At 43.1% G+C, this 26,626-nt stretch overlaps 2 protein-coding genes across 13 annotated transcripts in view; one reads left to right on the plus strand and one right to left on the minus strand.

Moving 5' to 3' along the window:
- The window catches only part of Baz2a (bromodomain adjacent to zinc finger domain 2A), a 37,593-nt gene extending 24,547 nt beyond the window's left edge, over positions 1–13,046 (plus strand). For 5 of the 6 annotated variants that reach the window (XM_026398446.2, XM_026398445.2, XM_026398449.2 and 2 more), the window contains 16 exons: positions 72–326; positions 943–1,157; positions 1,430–1,504; positions 1,707–1,887; positions 2,014–2,073; positions 2,273–2,417; positions 3,008–3,660; positions 3,800–4,022; positions 4,126–4,281; positions 4,391–4,542; positions 4,739–5,028; positions 5,141–5,273; positions 5,388–5,534; positions 6,105–6,331; positions 6,429–6,572; positions 6,651–13,046. In XM_026398446.2, coding sequence (XP_026254231.2) covers positions 72–326; positions 943–1,157; positions 1,430–1,504; positions 1,707–1,887; positions 2,014–2,073; positions 2,273–2,417; positions 3,008–3,660; positions 3,800–4,022; positions 4,126–4,281; positions 4,391–4,542; positions 4,739–5,028; positions 5,141–5,273; positions 5,388–5,534; positions 6,105–6,331; positions 6,429–6,572; positions 6,651–6,816 — 3,222 coding nt within the window. In that variant the 3' untranslated portion in view covers positions 6,817–13,046. The remainder of the gene's footprint in view (positions 1–71; positions 327–942; positions 1,158–1,429; positions 1,505–1,706; positions 1,888–2,013; positions 2,074–2,272; positions 2,418–3,007; positions 3,661–3,799; positions 4,023–4,125; positions 4,282–4,390; positions 4,543–4,738; positions 5,029–5,140; positions 5,274–5,387; positions 5,535–6,104; positions 6,332–6,428; positions 6,573–6,650) is intronic. The other variant, XM_026398448.2, reaches the window with a different exon arrangement.
- A 32-nt stretch (positions 13,047–13,078) lies between these two features.
- Positions 13,079–26,626, minus strand: part of Rbms2 (RNA binding motif single stranded interacting protein 2) — a 52,528-nt gene continuing 38,980 nt past the window's right edge. For 4 of the 7 annotated variants that reach the window (XM_026398429.2, XM_026398425.2, XM_077798362.1 and 1 more), the window contains 10 exons: positions 22,452–22,531; positions 22,211–22,320; positions 21,835–21,881; positions 21,583–21,676; positions 20,266–20,301; positions 17,688–17,765; positions 17,249–17,359; positions 16,462–16,542; positions 15,936–16,022; positions 13,079–14,394 (listed from right to left, as the gene is read on the minus strand). In XM_026398429.2, coding sequence (XP_026254214.2) covers positions 15,942–16,022; positions 16,462–16,542; positions 17,249–17,359; positions 17,688–17,765; positions 20,266–20,301; positions 21,583–21,676; positions 21,835–21,881; positions 22,211–22,320; positions 22,452–22,531 — 718 coding nt within the window. In that variant the 3' untranslated portion in view covers positions 13,079–14,394; positions 15,936–15,941. Of the gene's footprint in view, positions 14,395–15,935; positions 16,023–16,461; positions 16,543–17,248; positions 17,360–17,687; positions 17,766–20,265; positions 20,302–21,582; positions 21,677–21,834; positions 21,882–22,210; positions 22,321–22,451; positions 22,532–26,626 lie in introns of those variants that run through there. The other 3 variants (XM_026398427.2, XM_026398428.2, XM_026398430.2) reach the window with 3 other exon arrangements.

A 26,626-nucleotide genomic window follows, 5' to 3' on the forward strand; every position in this document is an offset into this window, starting at 1 on the left:
ACCTCATGGACTTCCATATTTTTGCCTTCTGATTAGTCTAACAGGACTCCCTACCACTTTTACCCCTCCAGCCCCTGCCTGACTTCACACGCATTCCTGGCTTGACACTGCCTAGTAGGGCCTTCTCAGACTGCTTGACCATCGTGGAGTTCCTGCACAGCTTCGGCAAGGTGCTGGGCTTTGACCCTACCAAAGATGTGCCTAGCCTTGGAGTCCTGCAAGAGGGACTCCTGTGTCAAGGTGACAGCTTGGACAAGGTGCAAGACCTGCTGGTGCGGCTCCTAAAGGCTGCACTTTATGATCCTGGCTTGCCTTCCTACTGTCAGGTGAGCTTCTTTCCTAAGCATGCTGGGAAGGCTTGAGATAGGCTTTGTGTCAGTTTTGCTTTCTCTTTCAGAATGCTTATAAGCCCCTCCCTAAAGTGATGGGAAGTGAAGAGGATATAGCTTCTTCCTCTCTTTCTGTTTTCCCTTTTTTTGTTTTTTTTTTTTTTTTCCTTTCCTGTTGCTTCTGGCTTTACTTTGTTCATTTTCTTTATTTTATTCCCTTTCTTTCGTATGTTGTTTTGTTTTTGAATTTTATACTTTTCTTTTGTGGTCTCTCAACTTACATTCTTTTCCTCTTGTTCAACTCATTTATTATGTATTTTTGTTGCTAGGAACTGAACCTGGGGCACTTAACCACTGAGCAACATCCCCAGCCCTTTAGTTTTTAAATTTTTTTTGAGACAGGGTCTTGCTAAATTGCCTCAGGTCCTGCTGAATTACTGAGGCTAGCTTTGAACTGTGATCCTCATGCCTCATTCTCCCAAACTGCTGGGATTATAGATGTGCACCACCACGCCCAGCTTTCTTGTTTAATCTTAACCCCAAATTCTAGGTACACCCAGTTTGAGTTGTTACCCTTGTTTTCCTCATTCCCATTATGTTCTCCTCCAAACAGTCCCTAAAGATCTTGGGGGAGAAGGTGTCTGAGATCCCACTGACAAGAGACAATGTGTCTGAGATTCTGCGTTGCTTCCTCATGGCATATGGAGTAGAGCCAGCCCTCTGTGACAGCCTGCGCACCCAGCCTTTTCAGGCCCAGCCACCCCAACAGAAGGCTGCTGTCCTGGCCTTCCTCGTGCATGAGCTCAATGGCTCCACCCTCATCATCAAGTGAGGGGCTGGCGGTGGGGGTGGTTATCCTATGCCTTGTATCAGAATGGGATGAGGGAGGAGTTTAGTCATGTAGAAGTTTCTGGGGTGATGTCTATCCCCTGCCAAGCTCTGAAGATGTTTTGACTAGGAAAGTTTAAGCCTTCCTTTGCCATTCATCCATTCTAGGTTCTAGGCTGAAACTCCTTGCAGCCCCTTTATCCTTAAGTCTGCCTTCTCTTTTCCTGTGCTGCCATTTCTACCTCAAAATTACATTCCCTATTTCCCTGCAGTGAGATTGACAAGACTCTGGAGAGTATGTCCAGCTACAGGAAAAACAAATGGATTGTTGAAGGCCGACTTCGGAGGTAGGGATAAGACATGGTAGAGCTCAGAGAGAGTGGGAAAGGGTGATGGATAGCCAGGACTTTTGCCTAGAATTTGGTGACATTAGCCCCTTCCCTGGACTTGGGATCTTAACCAGGTCTCAGGACGATTTAGATTCTGGGTGTTCCTTTTGTGGCATTGTTCTTCGTCACAATTTCACACATTCTCTCCATCTGTTTCAAGACTGAAAACTGCTCTGGCCAAACGAACTGGGCGACCTGAAGTAGAAATGGAAGGGCCAGAGGAAGGCCTGGGACGGCGGCGCAGTTCTCGAATCATGGAGGAAACCAGTGGCATGGAAGAAGAGGAAGAGGAGGAGACTATAGCAGCTATTCATGGCCGCAGAGGTCGAAGAGATGGAGAGGTACTGGATAAGAAAATGATTTTAAAAAAGAGAGAGAACAAGGAAAGTAGAGGATAGAAAGTAGATGTTTTCTTTCTTGATACTGATTAATTTCCTTTTTCTCAATATCCACTTATTTCCTTCCAGGTTGATGCTATAGCATCTAGCATCCCAGAGTTAGAGCGTCAGATAGAAAAACTCAGTAAGGTACTGTGCTTCTAACCTCCCAAGAGTTGGAGGCATGGGCTTGGCAAGAATTGGTCATCTTCTGAGCTGGGCCCAGATGGTGTCAAAATTCTATAGGAAAACAGAGAGCCATTGCCATTCTCCCATATACTAATGAATTCGCCACTCTTGCTCTGGAAATGTGTTTTTTATTCATCTTCATTTTCTGCTGTCTACCCAGCGTCAGCTCTTCTTTCGCAAAAAGCTACTTCACTCATCCCAGATGCTTCGAGCAGTCTCCTTGGGTCAAGATCGTTACAGACGCCGCTATTGGGTGTTGCCATATTTGGCTGGTATCTTTGTGGAAGGAACAGAGGGGAACTTAGGTAGGAGTGTCTGTGGAAGCCTGAGTTCTGAATCCTAACAAAAGTTAAATTGTTCCTTTTTTTCTACCTTGTGGTCTGGAACTGCTTTCATTTTATGAGAGTCAGTATAGCATAGTGGTTAAGAGCACAGGCCCTGGAGTAAGACTACCTGCCTACCTGCTTGGCCACTTATCAGCTGTGTGCTTCAGTTCCTTCATCTGTAAACTGGAGATATTAATAGTATGTGTTTTTTCACAAAGCAATGAAAGGATTTAAATGAGTTAATGCTTCTAATTAGAAAGGTGCTTAATAGGTCTAGGGATAGCTCAGTCCCCAGCACACACAAAAAAAAATGCTCAACATATAGTTGGTTCTTAATAAATTTAAGTTTATGATTATGCTGCTAATGATCACTTAGATCATACAGTCTTCCCCAGATACTATGTTCATTGGCATGTAAGCTTCTGCCAGTGAAATCTCAAAAAAGGAACACTAGGACTAGTCCAATTTGGGAAAAAAGTATGTATCCTATGCTGATAGGATATAGAAGCCTGCTTCTTTCCCATTATGTTATCAGTGTTATGTCTTATGGTCTTTACTTCTCTTTACAGTTCCTGAAGATATGATGAAGCAGGAAACTGACTCCTTAAAGGTGGCAGCCCATCCAGCACCCCACCCTGCTCTCTTCTTTGTGAAGAGGGAGTTAGCTGGTTCTAACAGCTCCGCCAGTTCTCCTGCCCGAGCCCGAGGCCGACCTCGAAAAACTAAGCCTGGGTCAATGCAACCTAGGCAACTTAAATCCCCTGTCAAGGGACAGGATTTAGAACAGCCCCAGGCCCAGCTTCATCCAGAGGCTCAGCCCCATCCTCAGCTTCAGTCTCCTGCCCAAGCCCAGCTTCAGTCTCATCCTCAGTCCCATAATGGGTTCCTGGAGCCGGAAGGCTCCCATTTGTCTTTGGGTCAGAGCCAGCATGACCTCAGTCAGTCAGCCTTCCTGTCTTGGCTGAGCCAGACTCAGAGCCACTGTTCCCTGTTGAGCAGCTCAGTCCTTACACCTGACAGCAGCCCAGGAAAACTAGACCCAGCCCCACCTCAACCCCTGGAGGAGCCAGAGCCTGATGAAGCAGAATCCGGCCCTGACCCTCAAGCACCATGGTTTAACTTCTCAGCCCAGATGCCCTGTAATGCTGCCCCTACACCACCCCCTGCAGTTTCTGAGGACCAGCCTGCTCCTTCCCCTCAGTTGCCTGCCTCTTCCAAGCCAGTAAGTAGCCAGAATTAGTATATACTTGGCTTCATCTTGCTGTAGGCTTCATTGCCTGGCTGAGGGGCTGTTGTCTGAAATTGAGGGAACCTTAAATGTGAGAATATTCTCATCGCCTTATGTCTCAACTTATTCACAGATGAATAGACCCAGTACTACCAATCCTTCTTCACCAGTGCAATTCTCTTCCACCCCCTTGCCTGGGGTGGCCCCTAAGAGACGAACAGGAGACCCTGGAGAAACGCCACAGAGTTCCATGGGGCTGGGACAGCCAAAACGGAGAGGGAGACCTCCCAGCAAATTTTTCAAACAGATAGAACAGCGTTACCTAACCCAGTTGACAGCCCAGCCTGTCCCTCCTGGTGAGTGATATTAGGTGGAATTGGGGTAAGAGTGGTGACCAGTGTGATTCATAGTGGGCTCCCTCACGTCCTATCCTTGTCAGTAAATCTCCTCTGCTCACAGAGATGTGCTCAGGCTGGTGGTGGATCCAAGATCCTGAGACATTGGATGCCATGCTCAAGGCCCTGCACCCCCGAGGCATCCGGGAAAAGGCACTTCACAAACACCTTAACAAGCACAGGGACTTCTTGCAGGAAGTTTGCTTACGGCCCTCAACTGGTGAGTAGGCACCTTGACCCGAACTCAGTGTAAATGGTAAATGTTGAGCTGCTGCTGTGGTTAACAGCTTGATGGGCCTGGGCCTCTGCCTCTGCCTCTCCCTCCTTAGATCCCATCTTTGAGCCTACTCAGCTACCTGCCTTTCAAGAAGGGATTATGAGTTGGTCCTCCAAAGAGAAGACATATGAAACAGACCTAGCTGTGCTTCAGTGGGTAGAGGAACTGGAACAGCGGGTTATCCTGTCCGATCTGCAGATTCGGGTATACTGGGATTGGTATTGGCTTGGGAGTTGTTTAAGGGAGGACATCAATCCCTTGTGCCCTGTGAGGAAGAACCCTCTGGTCCCACTTCACAAATGACCTACCGTGAGCTTAAGTGGGTCATATTTTTTGTTTTTGCTTTCTATCCCTAAATTTCTTCCTTCATAATGAGTTTTATTCCTCTTTCCTACTGAAGGGTTGGACATGTCCTAGCCCAGACTCTACTCGGGAAGACTTGGCCTACTGTGAGCATCTCCCTGATTCCCAGGAAGATATTACCTGGAGAGGTCGGGGCAGGGAAGGACTGGCACCTCAACGTAAGAGTACCAACCCTCTGGACCTGGCTGTTATGCGACTGGCTGCCCTGGAACAGAATGTGGAGCGGCGGTACCTGCGGGAGCCTCTCTGGCCAGCTCATGAAGTGGTACTAGAGAAGGCCTTGCTCAGCACACCCAATGGTGCTCCTGAAGGCACCACTACAGAGATGTGAGTAATTCCCACTCCACTTTTCTTGGTTTGGAGGATAAAAGGGATATAAGTACCCCCGTCTTTAGTGGATCCTACTTTTCCTTCAGAGAGCATCACTTTCTCCCTTCAGATCTTATGAAATCACTCCTCGAGTTCGTGTCTGGCGCCAGACACTTGAGCGATGCCGGAGTGCAGCACAGGTGTGCTTGTGTGTGGGCCAGCTGGAAAGGTCCATTGCTTGGGAGAAGTCTGTCAACAAAGTGGTAAGAGACTAGAAAAGTCTGGAAAGGCTGAGGATACAGCTGCCCAGAGTGGGTGGGGTTACTGGTATGCAGAGGCTTGAGGGCTCACTCTCTCTCCTCACTACCTTGGTCCAGACCTGTCTAGTCTGTCGGAAGGGTGACAACGATGAGTTTCTTCTGCTTTGTGATGGGTGTGACCGTGGCTGCCACATTTACTGCCATCGGCCCAAGATGGAGGCTGTCCCAGAAGGAGACTGGTTCTGTGCTGTCTGTCTGGCCCAGGTGAGGCTTCTGCTCTGATTCCCACTCCCATCCATCATAAATTGGAGATTTTCTTTTGGGGGCGGGAGGGCAGGGATTGAACTCAGGGGCACTCAACCACTGAGCCACATCCCAAACCCTGTTTTATATTTTATTTAGAGACAGGGTCTCACTGAGTTGCTTAGGGCCTTGCTAATTTGCTGAGGCTGGCTTTGAACTTGCAATCTTCCTGCCTACAGCCTCCTGAGCCAGAGATTACAGGTGTGCACCACCATGCCTGGCTGAGATTTTTCTTATTTATCCCATTTACTACCAATCCTTATTTGCCCTGAGGCTTTCCTTGAAATGAGCTCCCTGACAGGGTGTTAGGAGACCTGGGTTCTAATCCTTATTAAATTCTATTGACTCTTACTCTATAAAATAGGAGTAATTATAACTTTTACCCCTGCTTACTGGGTTATGTGAGTAAGTTTGTATCCTGGCTTATGTATTTTGAAGCTTCAGTCACACTTAGGTAGGGATCTTAATGAACTGGAGGACAAGTGGAGTGTACCCCTATCCATTGATCATCTCACCTTTTCCTGTCCTCAGCAAGTAGAGGAAGAATTCACTCAGAAGCCTGGTTTCCCAAAGCGAGGCCAGAAGCGGAAAAGTAGTTATTCACTTAACTTCCCAGAAGGTGATAGCCGCCGACGCCGGGTATTGTCGAGGGGCCGAGAAAGCCCAGCAATGCCTCGGTACTCAGAAGAAGGACTGTCTCCCTCTAAGCGGCGGAGACTCTCAATGCGGAACCATCACAGTGATCTCACATTTTGCGAGTGAGTTGAGGGATTTCTGGGCCAGAGGAGAGGGCTGGAAGGGGTCAGTGTATGTCCACTTCTGGATATAGAACCATCACTGTCCCTGAACTGATAGGATTATCCTGATGGAGATGGAGTCCCATGATGCAGCCTGGCCTTTCCTGGAGCCTGTGAACCCACGTTTGGTGAGCGGGTACCGACGCATCATCAAGAACCCAATGGATTTTTCTACCATGCGGGAGCGCCTGCTCAGAGGAGGGTAAGTAAATATTGGCAGCTCCCCTAGCTTTTCCTTACTCTGCAACTCTTACTCAGCTTACACCTCTGTCCCTGCCAGGTATACCAGCTCAGAGGAGTTTGCAGCAGATGCCCTCTTGGTCTTTGACAACTGCCAAACCTTCAATGAGGATGACTCTGAAGTGGGCAAGGCTGGGCACATCATGCGCCGCTTCTTCGAGAGCCGCTGGGAAGAATTTTATCAGGGCAAACAGGCCAATCTGTGAGGCAAGGGAGGTTGGGAGTCACCTTGTGGCATTTCCCCCCACTTTCCAAACAAAAAAACCTGCCATTCTCACCTGCTGATGCTGCCCTGGGTCCAGACTCAAGTCAGATATAACCCTGATTTTTGACCCTGCCCTTGGCAGCAAACCACATCCTCATATCCCTAGTCTTTTTCTCCCTTCCTCCTCTTGCTCCTCTAATAAGAGGTGCAGAGATGAGGTTCTTCTGGACTGAAAGCCAAAAAAGAAAGAAGAAAATAATTTTCCTTTCTGTTTTATTTCCTAATTAAATATGGGGAGAGGGAAAGAAGTCCTTACTTCCTTCTCCGAGCTTCCTCTCCTTCCCTGTACATGCCCCAGCATTCTGGGGTTATTTAACAATAGCAATAGTTCTAGTGAATGTGTGAAACTGAGAAACACTCTGTACTGTGTGCGGACCCGCAGTGACGGCCAGTAAAGTGGACTTAACTCCCAAGTGTGTCGAGCCGGACACCGGGCCCTGAACATGCTGCTTCCATGTTCAGTCCCTTCCCTGCTTCTCGCTTTCTCTCAACTTTTTCTTTCCCCTCACATTTTTCCAGATTTTTCTCATCCAATAATGTAAAACTATCGTGTACGGGTTCCTCCCTCCTTTTGTCCCAAATCTTTTTCCCCTCCTCAAAGGAAAAAAAAAGTTCAGAGGTCCCTGTCTTTCTCTGTCCTCATCTTCCTGCCAATAGCTATCCCTTCTAAAATGTTGGATGCTCCTCATATGCTGAGTTTCCAGCCTTTTCTGAAACTCAGTGGCTGGGGAGAGGGCAGGTAGGCACCCTGGGCCTTCCAGCCAACTTCCCCATCTGCTTCCCAAACCTCCCTCTTGGGAACTCCTCAGGGACAACTACTGCTGAGTTTGGGTGCACCTCCAAGATGGAGGCCAGGTAGCAATTGGCTGGCCTCAGAGAGAGGGGGAGAGAGGTGTTTTGTGTGAATGTGTGCGTGAGAGAGTGAACGCTTACATGCGAGCTATGATTGTGACCCTGTTTTGTCTAATGGGATCCAATTTCCCCAAGTATCTGTTTTTATTCCCACCTTGCCCATTGTTTCATATCATCACCTTTTTGTCCTTGGGTAACCACAGGAACAATTTCTCTGGGGACATGTCTGTGTCTCTCTGTCTGTGTCTGTCTCTCTCTCTCTCTCTCTCTCTCTCTCTCTCTCTCTCTCTCTGTCTCTCTCTCTCTCTCTCTCTCTCCTGGTCATTTCTGTTCCAGCCTCTTCAAACTGTGCAATCTTTCGGCAGGAACTCCCTCTCCTCTCAGTAGCTTCAGGTCTTAAGCTTTTACAGGAAGGGTGGTAGAACTGGATCTTTTCTAATCCCATGAGCATCTGTGGGTTTAGTTGTGCTTTCCTTCATCTACTTCATCCCCCAGGACCCCTTCCCCAGCAGCAGAGACCCTGGAGCACAGGAGGGGTTCTGGGTCCACCACTGCCCTTCATGTGACTATGCCTAAGTTAAGCCCCCAACATGTGAGAGGAAAGCTGCTAACTCCAAGCTATAGCCATGGGCCTCTGGCCCCCTGCTTTCCTGCTCAGCAGAGCCCCTCCCATCAGAGATTACGGGTACTTGCACTGGGGAGGTGGCTGCTGGCTGGCCTAAGCAGAGAGCTGAGGCATCTGAGAAATGTTCCATTGGGTGGAAGGTGCCAGGTGAGGTGGAGCGTTCCTTGTACTTCTGGCAGCACTGAAGAGCCACTGATGGGGGTGGGGGGCAGTGTAGGTCCTAGGGCAGCCCCTTTCTTATTCCTTTAACATCCCTTCTCCCCCATAGCCTATTTCTAAAGTCGCCTTTTCTGTCAGATAAACCTCAAAATTTAATTTTATTTGAGATTTTTTTTTTGCTTTTAAATAAGAGGTGGATTGAAGAATATTTGAATTGACTTTATATTATGCATAAATATTTATATTTTATCTAAATAACTGCGCTGTAACAAACTTTGTGTTAGACATTTGGAACTGTTATAGTTGGGGGCTCCTCTTTTTTTCCCATGGCAGTTTTCCCCTGGCATAAAATGTACTAGATTAATTTCATTGGAGGTGAGGTGGATAGGGGGAGTGAAGTCTCATTTGTTCTTGCTTGTGTTCCTCTCCCAGTTCCATCTCTTTTCCTAGGGACCAGGCACTCTTAAGATGGGGTGGGGTCCGAGAGTAGTTTGAAAAGTAGAGGCTGAAGGAGGGATGGGGATAGGGTGTGATCAAAGGGGCCATTTCTTACTTTTCTTTCCTCATCTTCACTGCCCCTTGAGCTAGGTGGATTTTCTCTATGGTCAAGAGTATTTGGTAGGGAAGGCAGGTTAAAATAAAAAGACAACCCACCCCCCTGCCCCTTTGTTTCCCCTCCCCTATCAGTCTGGTAACAGCAAGAAACCACACCATCTACACCAAGTTTCCATGTTCCTTTTACAACAAAGGGACTGACTTTTTATATAACCAAATGTGGTGTTTTAGTGACTTTTTGATAATGTACAGTTTTTTGTGAATTTAAATTTATTTCTTTCTATATTTTTAGGACCAATCTCATTTTTAATAAGGTTTAAAAAGGAAAAAAAAAGTCTAGAGAAAAAAATCTGTTTTTGCCATGTGATGTTCCACAAGTGCAGCTGTAGAAAAGTGCTTGTCAGTTGAATAAAAACCACATTTGATAGATTCAAAAGGCTCTGTGTATTTCTCTTCCCTTTAGTCTGGGCCCTTCATCATGTTCTCACACATATATTGGGGAGAGAACGTGTATTAGGATGGGCATGACTGGTTTGGTATATAAGATGCAGATTTATCACTAACCTCTAAGCAACAGGAATCCTGTTTCATACCTTCTGCTTCAGTAGATCTGCCTCAAAATCTTAACTGAGGCACTGGGGTAAATGAGTTCCCACTTCAAGATGCATGCCTTACCTTCCTAAGCTGCCACTTATTTCCTGTAGCAGCATACCCTCCCACCCATGGATAAGACACCAAAACAGATTTTTTTGTTTTATTAAAAATGTTGACAAAATGAATCTCTACCAAACTGTAGGGAAGCAACATGGGAAGACCAGGGGTCAGAAAAGAATAAGCTAAAAGGGTGGCATTGGCATAACATGGGAAGTCTCTGGATAAAGGAAAAATTGTAGTACAAAATGTGTTTTAAGTATAAATTAAACTTATTTCAAGGTGATAAGTGCATGTAGTAAGTATTCATCCATCCAAAAAGGGTATGTGTTGGGGAAATTGGGGCACCAGTGATGGGGTAGGAACTTTTATTTACTCTGGCTGTAAAAGTCTTAACTAGGTAACCCTTTAGTTTGGGCATTTTTTTCTCCTGAACCCTCTAAGAAAGATAACTGTTAAGGTGAAAAAGGAACATCTATTTCCAGTCTTATAAAACTCTTTGGTGTTTGGTTACCTTCTCTGCTATGAGGCAGCCAATAATTAATTTTATAGTTCTAAGCTCTGTTCTAATGGTGGTCCTGGGGTAACTCCCAACAATCTTGTTACCTTAGGTGGTGCCACATTGAGACCTACCTAAAAAGTTTGATGAGTGAGCTAAAACCCCCAGAGAAGACATTCCAGAAGTAGAAAAACCAAAGACTGAATTTGTTCATGAGTCCTTTCTAGTCCCCAGTTTCCTAACCCTCATGAAGAGAACAACAGGAAAAGATGTAAGTCAGGTGCTTGTGCCCTTGTTTAATTGAGAGATTGTGAGGTAGATGAGTAACAAGGACAAGGAAGTTTGGGGATCTACTTGGATAATGAATGCTTATTCAAAACAAGTGGACAGGCCAGGGAGAAAGCAGTGGTAACTGGAGTGTTGAGAGCACCTAGTTTTCTCATTTCAAACATGAGGAACACCTATAGGGAGGTTCAGCAAAGATCAGGGGAGAGAGCACTCTAGGCATTTTTTAGCCACAGAGGAAGACTGTCCAATAGAAGGAAAGGGTAAAAGCTGAGCAAACTTCAGGAATCTGCTAATGCTTGGGAAGCCCTAAAAAATGGGTCACATGGAAGTGGAGTAGTTGGTTTAAAAGGAAATCGGGAAGAACTGGTATAACAAGGCATAAGATCTAGGATCTATAGGCTGGCTTTAGTAACCCCCACCCTCTTTGAAGTCCACAGATCCAGGTCTAGCAGAGGATAGGGGCAGGTTGGGACCTGATCATACCCCCAACTTCTTGGCTAACAAGGCAAAGTAGCCCCTCAATGTGTGCAATGCTGCTACTTCCCAGAAGGTGGGGCATGTGCCTAAGCAATAGTTCCTTTTCCAGAAGACCAATAATTGTCAATGTCAGGGATCCCTGCAACATTCTACTGAGATCACTCACAGCATTTTTATGGCAAAGTAAAATCCCATAGGTAGGTCTCAGCCCCAGTGGGTTGACATATTGGAATAGCAAGGAGAGCCTGGTGACACTGGAGGCATTAGGGGGGATGAATGAGCTCACTGTTAAGCAAATTAGAAAAGGAAGAGGAATGAAATGGGGCTGAAGTGGCACAACTAGGAATGGCCTGTGCAGCAGGTCTTGTCCTCATCCTTAGTGCAAATAATACCTCTGTTACTAACAAGGGCTATAACCTCTTTAGAGCCACCAGGCTTTAACCTCTTCTTTGGTTGAAAACACTAAAAATAACATCCCTATCCATCATCATTCCCACACCTTCCTAACCTCTACCTGCACCCTCCTCCAAAGAGTCCAAACAGTCTAGGGTCAGGATATCAACTCAGAGCCTGAAAAGAGCAATAATAACACTGACATGAAATGGGATAGGCAGTCCTAGAGCCTAGTAAAGGATTACACCATCTGAGAAAAGAACTCATAAGTTCTATTTGACTGAAAACAGAAAAGCACAAAGTACTAAAATATTTTAAGAATGTTATGAGCATCTGTAATGAGTGGGGGTGAGATGAAAGTACAGAGAGTGTAAGATGTGGCTTTCAGGAAGACAGGATTCAGAAAACACTAGGCATAGTGTTTAAAGAGCGCAGTCCAAGACTGGCTCCTCTACCCGCTGCCCACCCTAACCAATCTTCACCAATTCATGGGAGAAATAGTTCCTATTCCATCCTTTCTCCAATTACTACCCACTGTTAGAAATGAACTAACAACTAGTGGGGAAAGTAGGAGTATAAATCAAAAGCACCAAAAAGAAATTCCTCAGTGTCATTAACCACTACAAAAATAACTGCAGGCTCCCAATTACTTCCTGTCCTCAAACCTGCCCAAACCAGAAGCGCACTCTCAATGGTAGGTTCATATGAGGAGAACCAAAAAAGGTAACTTCAATATCCATTTAAAAAATTTAGAAAATACAGAGAAAGGAGACAGAATCAGGGATTTTGGGAGACAGGAAGGTCAGCAGAGACAGCAACACCAGTTCCTATGCAGGAAAGGCAGCCCCAAACATTAAACCTACCAGCAAGACTTCCCCAATCTACCATCAGTTAAATAAACAGAATTCTGGATTTTTTCACCCAGTACCAGGTATTGAACCCAGTACTTAATCACTGAGCCATATCCCCACCCCTTTTTATGTTTTGAGACAGGGTCTCACTAAGTTGCTTGGGGCCTGGAAAAATTTCTGAGGCTGGCTTTGAACTTGGGATCATCCTGCCTCAGCTTCCCAAGATGCTGGGATTACAGGTGTGCACCACCACACCCAGCTGTTTTCTCTTTTTTCTGAAAGGACACTGATGAGATAGCAGCTCTGGAATATTTCACTTTACTGAAGGTTAGAGACAAAGCAAGCACCGTCTGCTAAGCCAAACCCTCCTGGAGGGTTAATGGACTTGGAGCTTTTGTGCTGGATAAGATGTTCCTGGGGTTGAAAGCACCAATGAGAAAACAGAGGCAATTTTGTTCTTTACACTTTGTATTCCTACCCACTGCCCCCAACTCCTTTATCCCCAGGATGTACAAAGACTGATGGCAGGGAAGACCTCAATTATGGGGCAAAAGGGAAAGAAGGGAAAGCTGGGCCTAGCTCTATGTGCAGCCACTGACACCTCAGTTTCTCTTCCAGCTTTCATCCTCTCTTTTTCTCCACACCAGCCCATGAACACTTATTTATCCATCTCCATTATTTGCTTTGTCTGGTGCAGATGCCTCCTGGTCTCTGAGTAAAGGGGAATAGAGTTCTCCTTTTGATACATGAGAGAGTGACTGGAAGAAGACAGAAGTAGGATCTTATTTTCCAGAAGATGGGCAAAGGCTTTTTCCTGCTTATCTTGATGTGAGAAAAATAAGTTGTTTTTGTTTGTTTGTTTGTTTTGTGGTACCAGGGATTAAACCTGGAGGTGCTTTACCACTGAATTACATACATCTTTGGTCCTTTTTATTTTTCACTTTGAGACAAGATCTTGCTAAGCTACCACCTCTCTAGTCACTAGGATAACAGGCCTGTGCCACTGCATCTGACAGAGCTAGAGTCTTTATTTATAAAGATCTGACCTTATAAATCATGAGATGGGATGTACTTCATTTTTCTACCCTAGCTCTTTGTGGTCCTTCAACAAGAAGGAAAATTATTCCCAATATTCTGGCTCCCTAGGGAAGGGGTCTAAACAAAGTAGGGAAGGGCAGAGCACTCTACGGTCACAGAAAACTCCTTTCCCATCCCTGCATAGCATCCACAAAACAATCCGTACCTTCCTCCCTCCAAGTGTGTGTGTCTGTGTATTTAGCATGTGCACAAGAGCCATGAGCCTTATAAGGACAGCTCTTGTTGCATGCAGAAGTGTCAAAGGTTGGAGTCCAGGGAGAATTCAAGAATACCAATTCCATCCATCCAAACCAGTTGCATGAGTGTTAAAGGGCACTGTGTGTCCAGGACTGGGTGGGAATTTACCTCAGCCGAGAAGTCAGGAAAACACTGCCAACATCCAGGTTTCTCAGTCTTGGCCCTATTGATATTATGAAATAGATAATTCTTTGTTGGGCATAGTGGGGCTCTCCTTTGTACTGTAGGATGTTTAGTGGCATCCTTGGTCTCTAGCAACTAGATGCAAATAACACACACACTCCCACTCCCAGGCATAGCAATAAAAAACGTCATCAGATAACTGCAATGGTCTCTGGGGGGTAAAAGCACCTCCCTTGAGACACACTGCTCTGCAGCAAGGTCACAGCTATAAAGGCCTGGAGCACAGCAATGTGCAGCAGAAAGAGAGGCCACGCAACCTGGGCAGAAAAGATCCACCAGGAGGCAGGCAGGCATTCTGAAAAATCTGGAGCCGACGGAAAAGACACCTTCCTCAGAGGGTGACAGACTCTGCAGTGAGAAGAGCTAGTCAGAAGTCAGTCAGTCCATCCTTCCGGAGACTGCGAGACCTGGTCTTCAATCAAATTTGCTTCACGAGTAAATCCCAAAGCTGTGGGTCATCTCTCAAATGAATTTAGGTCACATTTCTGCTTCCTGAAGGCAAAGTCTAGTCTCTTCTCCCAGGATGTGGCAGGGTCAGGAAAAAAGCCACGTCTATTCCTTGCTCAGCCTCCAAAATTCCATATAAAATTTCATTTAAAAAGGATATTTATAAAATTTAAAAACATAAAAAGACAAAGTAGGCAGGGTTAGCTGTATGGAAAAGAGAAAAAGAACAATCTGAATGAGTAAAAGAAAGCAAAAAACATGTGAAGAGGGGTATGTGAACTGATAGCTCTACAAGAACCAAATTTTTAAAGTCTATATATTTTCTTAAACACATAGACATATATCAAAAAAAGATCATAACGGAACCAGCAACTAGGATTTCCTCTATCAATGTTCTAGCACTGCATCTTTTTTATTTTTTTTAGTTGTAGATGGATACAATGTTTTTATTTCTTTATTTGTATGTGGTGCTAAGGATGGAACCCAGTGCCTCAGGCATGCTAGGTGAGCACTACAGCTGAGCCTCAGCCCCAGCCCCTAGCACTGCATCTTCATGGGTAATTTCATTTGTTTTGTTTTTGTGTACTAGGGATTGAACCCAGGGATCAAAATGTCATCAGATAACTGCAATGGTCTCTGGGGGTAAAAGCACCTCCCTTGAGACTCTTTTCTACCACTGGGCTGCAATCCCCAGTCCTTTTGTTTTTAATTTTTGAGATAGGGTCTTGCTAAGATCTTCAGGCTGGCTTCAAACTTATAATTCTCCTCCCTCAGTCTTCGAAGAAGCTGGGATTACAGGCATGTGTCCTGTGCCCAGATTATTGTTTTGTTGTTGTTGTTGTTTTTTAAGAATAACAAAACATGTTGTATGTGCTAAAGCATGCCGGTAATCCCAGCAACTCCAGAGGATGAGGCAGAAAGATCCAAGTTCAAAGCCAGCCTTAGCAATAAGCCTAAAGCCCTAAGACTCAGAATTTTGAGACAGCGATACCCTGTCTCAAAAAAGAAAAAAAGAAAGAAGAAGGTTGGGGAGTTAGCTCAGTGGTGGAGCACTTGCCTAGCACATGCAAGGCCCTGAGTTTAGTCCCTGGCTCTGGGAAAAAAAAAAAAAAAAAAATTAGAGGCCAGCCTGGGTGACATAGTGAGACCCCAACTCAAAAAAAAAAAAAAGGGCTGGGAATGTGGTTTAATGGTTAAACACCCCTCAGTTCAATTCCCAATATCAAAAAAACAAACCAAAATGACAACAAACTGTTTTTCATATATATGAGCAAAAGCTCCAGCCACATGTCTCTTTGAGGTAGGAGAAAAGTACATTACAATTAAAAACAAAGAAAAAATTTTCTTTGCAAAAGAAAAAAATGTGCGTGTCTCCGTGTGTGCATGTGTGTGTTTCTCCTCAAATGTAGCACACACAAAATGTGCTGATTTCCCCATGTTCCACGAGCAATGGAGAAAGAGGACAGGGCAGGAGCATAGAGATTTCTTTTCTCAGGCCCAGGTCTATGAAAACAATGGCCAAGTGTTAGTCCTTAACAGAGCTACAGATGGTACATAACCTGGCTAACCCTCTGGAGTCTGGGATCATGTCCAAGAACTCTTTTCTATTTAAGATGGGGAGGGAAATCCCAAGGGAGAGGGTAGGGAGGGAGCAAGACAAGCACAAGAACCTGTCTCACTTTAGGCAGGGCTGAGCTGCTCTCTCTTAGTTTGGGAAACCCACTTCCCCAACATGTGGTTCTTACCCAGTGTTACTTGCTGAACTGGAAAGAATAGACCCCATGGTCTGAGGGCGTATCCACTGCCACTTGATTCTGTTGGCTGCTGTTCTCCTGTACCGTAGCCAGGAAGGAGAGTCATCTTATGTATTCTTTTCCTCAGCTCCCTCCAAACCAGTCTAGATAAAACCCACCCAAAGCTGAGAGGCCTCTCCAGCCCACCCACTCACAACACACACCACCTCAGCACTGGAAGGAATGTAAAACACAACAGGCACTTTGGAAAAAACTTCAGAAGTTCTTCTATATTCAAAACAGCCTGCCTTCCTCCCAATGCACACTAGTCAATTCAAGGGAGCATCCTGGTATTAACTACCAGCTGGCCCAAGGGCCTCACTCATGAACACACACTAAGTCTTTTCTTCTTGCACTCTTCATATAGCTACCAGTTACTTGTGAACACAGAAATAGCATCATTGTGAAAGGAACAATTGACAGGGGAAGATCTGTCTCTGTCATTGTCCTATCTTCACTCCAAAAAAGTAACTCTTACCTCAACTGAAACATTGGAAGAAGGCACAGGGGTGTACTGTGAGATGTAAGCTCCTTGCATAGCTGCAGCCGTTGGCATATACTAGAAGAAAAACATCAACCAGCTAGAGCAATGACTCTTGGTTACATTTAAAGCACCTGGGGACAGGGCTGGAGTTGTGGCTCAGTGGTAGAGTGGCTTGCCTGGCACATGTGAGGCCCTGGGTTCGGTCCTCAGCACTGCATATAAATAAAATTAAAAGATAAAGCACCCGGGGGATTTTTTTAAGATATTGAGGCCTGTGTTCTATCTCCAAGGAGTCAATTCAGTTGGTCTGGGCACTGGCTTCTTGAAGGCACTCTGGTAGTGGCTTAGACACACTTCCACCAATTTGACCTTCTTTCTTCCACTCCTCTGTCCCGACTGCCTACTTCTGTTTCCCAGGCACACTGCATTCCCTGCCCTTTAGCCCTGCTGTGCATCAAGTCCCAGAAAACCCGAGGTGCTTCATCTGCTCTTTCTGTTACTATTTTGATAAGGATTTCTAGGAAATGTGTCTTAACTCTTAAATTAATACACACATAGAAACATTTTAGTTTTGTAACAAGGAAGCAGTTAAAAGGGGTAGTCTGGGGAGCAAAATGACTGCATTCCTGGCTTATGGATCATTATTTTTGTAGTTTATTTCCAATTCTGAGTGCACCCTCAATGACACTGAAGTGATTCTATCATTCATAAGTATCTATGCTGAAGAATACTGCACAGGTACTCCTTGCAGGAGTTAATAAGCGGAAATACCCGGCTTTACCGTGCCTGTGGTGCTCAGCGAGAGGTGGCCCAGTTGCTGGGTAAGAGGCCCCATCATGGAGGCAGGCTGAAGAGAAATGGGGTGATCCATCCCTGGTGTCAGAACTGAACCCTGGAGGCAACAACAAAGGAAAAGAGTTAGTTGGCAGCATCCTGTGAGGTTACCCAAGGCAGTAATAATGAAGGGACTGCTGAAGACAGATATTTTTAAATACTGGGAATTAAAAGCCATAGTGAGCGGCAACCAAGCCATATAACAGGAAAAGGCACTCTGCCCATCAGTCTGGAGGGACACTTATCTAAGAACAACACTCAAAGAATTTAAGGGCTGCACAAGGTACTGAGCCAGAACTCACACCCACATCTCCTGTCATCAAAGCCCTTTGCTTTTCTTTACATCAAATTGCCTCTTTTGCTTCTGCCCACTTCTGAACACTCACTGAAGGCTGCATGAGGTATGACTGGTGGTGCATCCAAGATGGGTTAGGTAATTGTAGAGGAGATGTCTGAGTCACTCTCTGATGTAAGCAAAAACAAACAGAAATGTTAACTGCCTAGAAACTATTGTTCAATGATCTGATAATAATTATCAATGATCTGATAATGTTTAGCAAAGTTCCCCAAAAATGTCCCCCTCAGAGCATAGAAACATTAATAAAAGCTGTTTTAAAAATATTAACAACTCATAACTATTCAATAAATAGCCTGATTAAAAATTGGCAAAAGAGCTGGATGTGGTGGTGCACACCAGTAATCCCAGGGGCTCAGGAAGCTGAGATAGGAGGATCAAGAGTTCAAAGCCAGCCTCAGCAAGGGTGACGCGCTAAAGCAACTCAGTGAGATCCTGTCTCTAAATAAAATACAAAAATAGGGCTGGGGATGTGGCTCAGTGGTCAAGTGCCCCTGAGTTCAATCCCTGGTACCAAAAAACAAAACAAAACAAAACTGGCAAAGGATTTGGAAAGACATATGCAATAGAAGGTGCACAAATGATAGTAAGCACATGAAAGAGGTGCAAAAGCAAATAAAAAACACAATGGTGCACCACCACACAAACCCAGGAGAATGGCTCTAATTAAAAAGATAAGTGTTTTACATGGATGTTGAAATATAAAATGATGCAATCACTTAGGAAAATACTTCAGCAGTTCCTAAAAAAGTTAAACATAGGGATACTATGTAGCTCAGCAATTCTACTCCCAGGTTCATGCCCAAGTGAAATGAAAACATATGTACCCCCTAAAAATCTATCTAGGAATGTTCATAGCAATATTATTCATACTAGCTAGAAATACTTCAAATGGCCATCAACTGATAAATGATAAATGGATAAACAAGATGTGGTATACCCATGCAATGAAATATTTTTCAGCCAAAAAATGAATGAGATATTGATGCATGTTAAAACATGGATGAAACGTGAAAACATGCTAAGTGAAAGAAACACCAAAGACAACAGATGACTTCATTTGTATGAAGTGTTCAGCACAGGCAATTCTACAGACACAGAAAATGTTTTACAGCCAGGTGCCATGGTGCATGCCTATGATCTCAGTGACTAGAGAGGTTGAAGCAGGAGCTCAAGTTCAAGGCCAGTCTTGGCAATTTAGTGAAATCTTGTCTCAAAAAATAAAATAAAATAGGGCTGGGGATGTGGCTCAAGTGGTAGCGCGCTCGCCTAGCACGCGTGCGGCCCGGGTTCGATCCTCAGCACCACATACAAACAAAGATGTTGTGTCCGCCAAAAACTAATAAATAAATATTAAAAATAAAATAAAATAAAAAGGACTGGGGATGTAGCTCAGTGGTAGAGCACTCCTAGATTCAACTCCAGTACCACATACACATACACAAAAAGAATGAATATTATAGGTTGCCAGGGCATTTTAATTCAACAGGAAAAGGATGCATTATTTAATAATTTGGTGCTGGGACTAAATTAAAATTCTAGAGGAAAATATAAAAGGACTCATATCTTGTACCATACACAAAAATAAGTTCCTGATTATTAAACTTTTTAAAAAAAATATTTCTGGGGCTGGGGATGTGGCTGAAGCGGTAGCACGCTCGCCTGGCATGCGTGCGGCCCGGGTTCGATCCTCAGCACCACATACCAACAAAGATGTTGTGTCCGCCAAGAACTAAAAAATAAATATTAAAAATTCTCTCTCTCTCTCTCTCTCTCTCCTCTCTCACTCTCTCTTTAAAAAAAAATTTCTTTTTTTTAGATTAGATGGACATATAATACCTTTATTTTATTTGTTTTTATTTTTATGTGGTGCCAGGAATCGAACCCAGTGCCTAACTCCTGCCGGGTAAGCGCTCTACCACTGAGCCACAACCCCAGCCCCATGATTACACATTAAGTGTAAAACAATGAAATAAAATCCTGGAGATCACACATACAATATAGTGTACTATAAAAGCATGCCACCGCACCCAGCTAATACTTTTTAAATTAAGACATGAAATTTAAAAGCTATAAAAGAGAGAGAGCAGGCATAATGGCACATGCCTGTAATCCCAGCAATTTAGAAGGCTGAGCAATCCTCAGCAATTTAGTGAGGCCCTAAGCATCTTAGGAAGACTCTGCCTCAAAATAAAAAGGGCTGGGGATGTAGCTCAGTGGTAAAGTGTCCTGGGTTCAATCTACAGTGCTAAAATAATGATGATAATAATAATAACACAGAGGGTTTTTTGTTTGTTTGTTTGGTTGGTTTTTGGTTCAGGGAATTGAACCCAGGGGTGCTTAATCACTGAGCCCAATCCCTAACCTTTTTTTATTTTGAGATAGGGTCTTGCTAAGTTTGTTAGGGCCTACGTTGCTGAGGTGGTCTTGAATTTGTGCTCCTCCTGTCTCAGCCTTCTGAGTCGCTGGGATTACCATGTGTGTACCACCATGCCCGGCCAGAGATGTTTAATAATAGGCAAACTTAAAAACTTTCATATGGCAAAAACTAATGATTCCCACAGTATGGTCCATGAACCATCCAACAGTAGGAGCAGCAGGAGAATCACCTGGGGACTTGTTAGAAATGCATGTTCTTTCCTTCCCTGCAAGATTGAGAGAACAGAAAACTCTGAGTATGATGCCTAGGTTTTAGAGAGTTCTCTAAATGACCCAGAGAACACAGTTAAAGTCCCAGGGCCACAAAATCAACAGAGAAAGAATAAGCTCGGAAAAAAAATATTTTTAACTAAGGTAACATTCTGAGAATATTTAAATCAAGAGTTTGTATAAATTGATGGGGAAAAGACAAATAACCAAATAGAAAAATGGGAAAATCAGAAGAACAGCAATCAGGGAAGGGCAAATCAAAATATGACAAGCAAAAAATTCACTTGTAGTCAAAGAAATGAAAATTAAAGTAACAATGTATTCTGCACTCATCAAGACAAGAAACACTTTTCCAAAGCAGACAGCTATGGTTAGAGAAAAATGGTGATGGAAACATTGCTGATGGAAACCTGAATTGACACAGCTTTTGTAGAAAGCAATCTGGCAACCTAGATAAATCTGAAAATCCATACACTGTTCAACCTAGCAAGTGCATTCCTGGGACTCTAGCTCCCAGAAATGAATGCACCCAGAAGAATACAGATACAAGACTGCTTCCAAAGCATTATTTGTAGCAGCAAAACTGAATATAAATTAATATCCTTCACTGGGATAGAGTGGAAGAATTCTGGGATGAAATATAAGGCAATCATTTAAAAAGAAATAATTAGAGCAAAGGATCTCAACGTCAACTACAGTAGAATCATCTGGAAGGCTTGTTAAAATCCAGATTTTTGTTGGGCCTTATTCTCAGAGTTTCTAATTCTGTAGATCTGGAGCAGAGTTCAAAAATTCATATTTCTATAAGTTCCCAGGTAATGCCAAAAGTGCAGGGACAGGGACCACACTTTGAGAATCATTTGTCTAACATATTAGGTGAGAAAAATATAAAATAAAAATATATTTAATATGGTCTGATTTTTAATAAAATACACAACTCCCCAAACCTTACACATATGTGTATGTTCGCATGAAGAAAAATATGGGAAATGCTATACAAAAGGAAATCAACAAGGGTTTACTTGTGGCGGTGGTGAAAAGAGTAAGAGGATGCCTCTAAACGGTATGTTCACCCAGACAGACATAAATGCTGTTTACACACACACAGACACACACACACACAGATCAGTTTATACTTTTATGTAACATTATTTTTATGTAGTTTATAGAAAGAAAAAACAAAAAACAAGTTATTTCTCATTTCTCACCTTACATTCCTTCACCTAAAACACATGGTAGGGAAAATCACCACTCCCTTTTTTTGGGAGTGAACGTACCTGATAAGACGACACAGGAGATGAAAGATATGGGGAGAGTGCAGACTGAGCCAGCATCCTGTTGGGGGTGATGTTATAAGGGGCTGGGTAAAACCTGTAGGAAGGAACCTTACTCAGTAAAAAGTCACACTGATGAAACGTCCACTGATGAAAGCACAGCCACTTTCCACTAATTGCTATTTGAAAATCAAGATGAAATATCCACAGGCCAGGGTCATTTTCAGGTGGCTCCATTATGTAAAAGACACTTACCCATTCTGAAGAGCTGTGGTGGGGTCATAAGTCAAGGCCATACCACCCTATAAGGAAAGAACACAGAATTCATACTGTGAACCTTTGGGTAAGAACAGGAACAAAACCAGAATGCCAAGGCTGTGGATGTTTTTAAAAAGTTCAACTAATTAAATTCTGGACAAGTCCCACTACAACTGCTGAGTTGTTCCAACTGTAAAGGCTGCAGAACCCCACTCACTCAAGACCCACACTTGAGATTTTGTTAAGCCATCAGCATTTCTCATTTACACCCTAGAGCTCTCAAGCTGGCCACCTAAGCTCACAGAAATTAAACTATAGTAATTTCCATTCCACTTTAATGTCCTTAGTAAACCTGTTTTCAGGGACCTCTTACCATGTCTCCACTCCTTGGCCAGGCCCGTCCATTTTGCAAAAATTTTCCTTGGTTCTGTCGTTTCTTTGGCCCACCGTCAGCAAATTTACAAAGCAAGGGATCAGAAGGGGCTGGCAAAACAGAAAGCAGACAGGCAGCTGAGTCTCACCTCAATGAGCAGACATTCTCATGCAAAACTCCTCCAGAATCTTAACTGGAAGGAACAACATGTGGCTCTCAGCCTGATTCCCAGATGCCTCACCTGGTACTCCAGGGGGAGTCTTAATATATTTTCCATTAAAGTGGGTGATGATAGCTTCACACTTCTCTGTGGACTCCATCCTAAGAAGCACAAGAGGGGTTAGGCTCTAGCTTCTCCAAGATCTGTGCTCTCTACACATTCAAAGAGAATGCCCTAAGTTTCCCAAAAGTTCAAAAGTTACGACTATAAAAACATAAAGAGTTTCTGCAGCTTATGCAACATCTAAGGAAGATCCTCTCAACCATCTCCTGCAAGGAATCCTAAAATAGTAGAGGTCTTCAAGCTATTAATATTCCAAAAAAGACTCTGATTGGGATTGGAATGGGGCTCAGTCAGTGATAGAGTGCTTGCCTAGCACGAACAAGGCCCTGGATTTGATCCCAAGCACTGCTAAAAAAAAAAAAAAAAAAAAAAAAAAAAGGATACTGACAAATGAGCCTATTATTGTGTCTGGCACCAAAATAAGAATATAAGAAATAGTAGCAGTTAAATTACTATTTTTAATTTTTAGCAGTACTGGGGATTGAACTCAGGGCTCTACCATCACTAAGTTATGTCTCTAACCCCCCCTTTTTTTGGTATTGGAGATTAAAACAGGGGTGCTTTACCACTGAGCTACAGCCCGAGTTCTTTTTGAGACAGGGTCTTGCTAAATTGCCCAGGCTGGTCTCAAACTTGTGATCCTCCTACCTGAGGCATGCACCACTGTTCATAATTTTTTTTTTTTCCTTGAGATTCAGGAACACTCTACTTCTGAGACATATCCACAGTGCTTTTTTATTTTGTCACAGGGTTTGGGATTACCACCAAGGCAGGTGCCACCACATCTGGCTAGACTTTATTATTTTTTATCATAAAATCCTAATGGAAGCTGGGCACAATGGCACGTGCCTGGAATCCCTGTGGCTCAGGAGGTCGAGGCAGGAGGATTGCAAGTTCAAAGCCATCCTTAGCAAAGGCGAGGCGCTAAGCAATTCAGGGAGACCCTGTCTCTAATAAAACACAAAATTGGGCTGGGGATGTGGCTCAGTGGTTGAGTGCCCCTGAGTTCAATCCCTGGTACCCCCCCCCCAATAAAAAAATCCTAATGAACATTGTTCTTTATACTAAGGAAACTGTACAAGCTAAGATTTTGCAATACTTATTTTTTGCTTCTGGTTATAACTATTGAGGCCCACTTAGCTACTGTTGACATTATTAAGATTTTAGGAATCTGTTAATAAAGGGCTCATGGTCCATAGTAATAGGAAAAGGAATACTGGGAACTACTAGGCTGAAGTTTCTTTCTGGGCAACGAGGACTGAGTAAGGGATAAGAACATCTAGATATCAGCACCAGTTTACCTCCCTGAACTCTGTCAGAACATTCCAAAAAACCCTCTGGACCCATTCCTTATTGTGCTTTAGAGACAATCAAAGTCAATCAGTGCTGTACAGATTGATTGAGATAGTATATTGTATATAGATGTGTTCTAAAAATTATAAGGGCCTATATATTGTTTCTTCACCTACTACCACATTTAAATTAAGTCAGTACTTTCTATGACAATAACCACTAAAAACATTAATCATTAATTTAAAAAGGGCTGGGGATATAGTTCAGTGGTAAAATACCCCTGGATTAATTCTTCAGCACCAAAAATGTAAATAAAAGGCCTCAGATGGAACCTTTCAGGGAAAACCATTTTTAGAGAAAACCAGTTAGATATTCTAGAGCAGTGATCTTCGGTTCAGTAACTTCTACTTATAGTCCTTCCAAAGCGTGAGTAGGCAGAGTGTTTAGAACCTCAACTTCCTCAAAACTCTTTCCTCCAGGGATCTGCCTGAAGGAGGACTCATGACTTCTAATAGTCAAGGCTAAAGTCCCTTCTCATAACCACTGTCTTAATTTACTTCTTATCCAGCCTAAAACTCAAAAGCAGATATTAATGACTAAATTTCAGATCCTTTTTATAAGTCAGATGGTTTCCAATTATTTGCTTCCAAAAAGTTAGAAGACTTTAGAAACTTGTCAATGCACAAAAAAATCAATTTTGATGACAGATCACTTTGGTTCTTGGCATATAATTCAGAAGTAATCCAAAGAATTCTCACTGTAACAAAGCCCCTTCCATTCTCATCTACTCATTTATATGAACAAGGTTTCTCAGCATAAAAACAAAAAAGAGGAACAAAACTGGTGTTAAGCCCTCACTTGTTATAGCAACAAACAATATTCATTGCTGGCTACATGACCTAATAAGAAAAAAATCTAAAGAAAATAAAACTTATCCATGTCATAGGAGATTAATTTTCAACAAAGTTTACTTTATATAAAATAATTTTGTATGAACATTTTAATATATTTATGTTGTATGGTGTGCCTGTTGACTAATAATTATAAAGATAATTCTCTCATGGGTTAATACACACAGCCTAATGGCCACAAGGAAAAAAAGTTTTAATTTATACACACACACACACACACACACACACACACACAAACACACATTTTGTTGAAAGGAAACAAGGATGATCCACAGAAAGACTCAAATATAAGTCTCTAGGAAAATGACATGCAAACACAAGATCAAGAAGATAAAAGGAATGTTATAAGAACAATATGAGGTGTATGACTATTAAGAAAGAAATGGTCCATATATTTTTTGTTGCTGTTTGCAGTGCTGGGGATCAAAACCAGGGTCTCATGCATGCTAGGCAAGCACTCTACCACTGAGCCACATCCTTAGCCCTGGTCCATACAGTATTGTTTGTTTGTTTGATTTTTGATACTGGGGATTGAACCCAGGACACTTTACTATGGAGACATATCTCCAGCCCTTTTATTTATTTTTATTTTGAGACAGAGTCTCACTAAGTTGCTTAAGGTCTTGCTAAATTTCTGAAGCTGGCTTTGAATTTGAAACCCTCCTGCCTCAGCCTTCAGAGCCACTGGGATTATATGTGTGCCCCACTGTATACAGCTGGCACATACATTTTTCTTTTTTAATATTTTTTAGTTGGCAATAGATGTTTATTTTATTTATTTATATGTAGTGCTGAGAATTGAACCCAGTGCTTTGCACATCTAACGTTAGGCAAGTGCTCTACCACTGAGCCACCACCCCAGCCCCTGGCACATACATTTTTAAAGGGACAATTTTATGTAACAAATTATTATATTTAGATCTCATTTGGATACATTTAAAAATCGTCTAAGAGTTTTACTTAAAATGTCAATATATAGAAATTACACTTAGCAAGAATCTAAATGTATGAAGAAAAATTGTAGATGTTAACATAAAAACATAGAAGAAAATTAATAATTGTTTCTTTTTTTTTCATTGTTTTGTTTTGTTTTTGTGATACCAGGGATTGAACCCAGGGGAACTTAACCATTGAGCCATATCCTCAGTCCTTTTTTATATTTCATTTAGAGACAGGGTCTCACTAAGTTGCTTAGGGCCTCTTTAAGTTACTAAGGCTGGCTTTGAACTTGTAATCCTCTTGCCTCAGCCTCATTAGCCACTGGGATTATAGGCATGAGCCACTGAACCCAGCTTCATAGTTTTTTTAGTCTTCAAAGCCACAATTCCCAGATTGTGCTTTCATGCATCCTGGGCCACTGTGAGAAACTAAAAAAGGCACACTTGAAGAAAAATAGAGCAACATCTGTTGGATGTTGTGTAAAATACTAACTTAAAGTAGGCCATTGTTTTGACATTACTTTCCCCTACAATCATATTTTGCAAAACTGTTTTCAATAGTTCCTATGACAAAAGCAAGTACCATAAGAAAGCCAGTGTGCGACAGGAAATGAGGGTGAGGTTATCCATTCTGGTTCCACGGTTTGAGAATTTGTACAGTGTCTAACAGGCACATATCACTAGAGTAAGTAGAGTAAATATGAGTGAAATAAAAGTATTTTCCTATCAGGTGCAGTGGCTCATGCCTATAACACCAAGCAACTCAACAGCAAGTTCAAAGCCAGCCTGGGAAATTTAGCATTACCTTGTCTTCAAAATTTTAAAAAATGTTTAAAAGGCTGGGTATGTAGCTTTGTGGTAGAGTGCCCCTGAACTCAATCCGCCCCCCCCCACCCCACAAAGAAGAAAATATGGGAGCTGGAAAAAAAAAAAAAGTGATGACAAGCCTAGAAACCACTGTGGTTTTACCTGGGATTGCCAGCAGGTGGAG

The sequence above is a fragment of the Urocitellus parryii genome, chromosome 5 (assembly GCF_045843805.1).
Source record: "Urocitellus parryii isolate mUroPar1 chromosome 5, mUroPar1.hap1, whole genome shotgun sequence".
Lineage (NCBI taxonomy): Eukaryota > Metazoa > Chordata > Mammalia > Rodentia > Sciuridae > Urocitellus > Urocitellus parryii.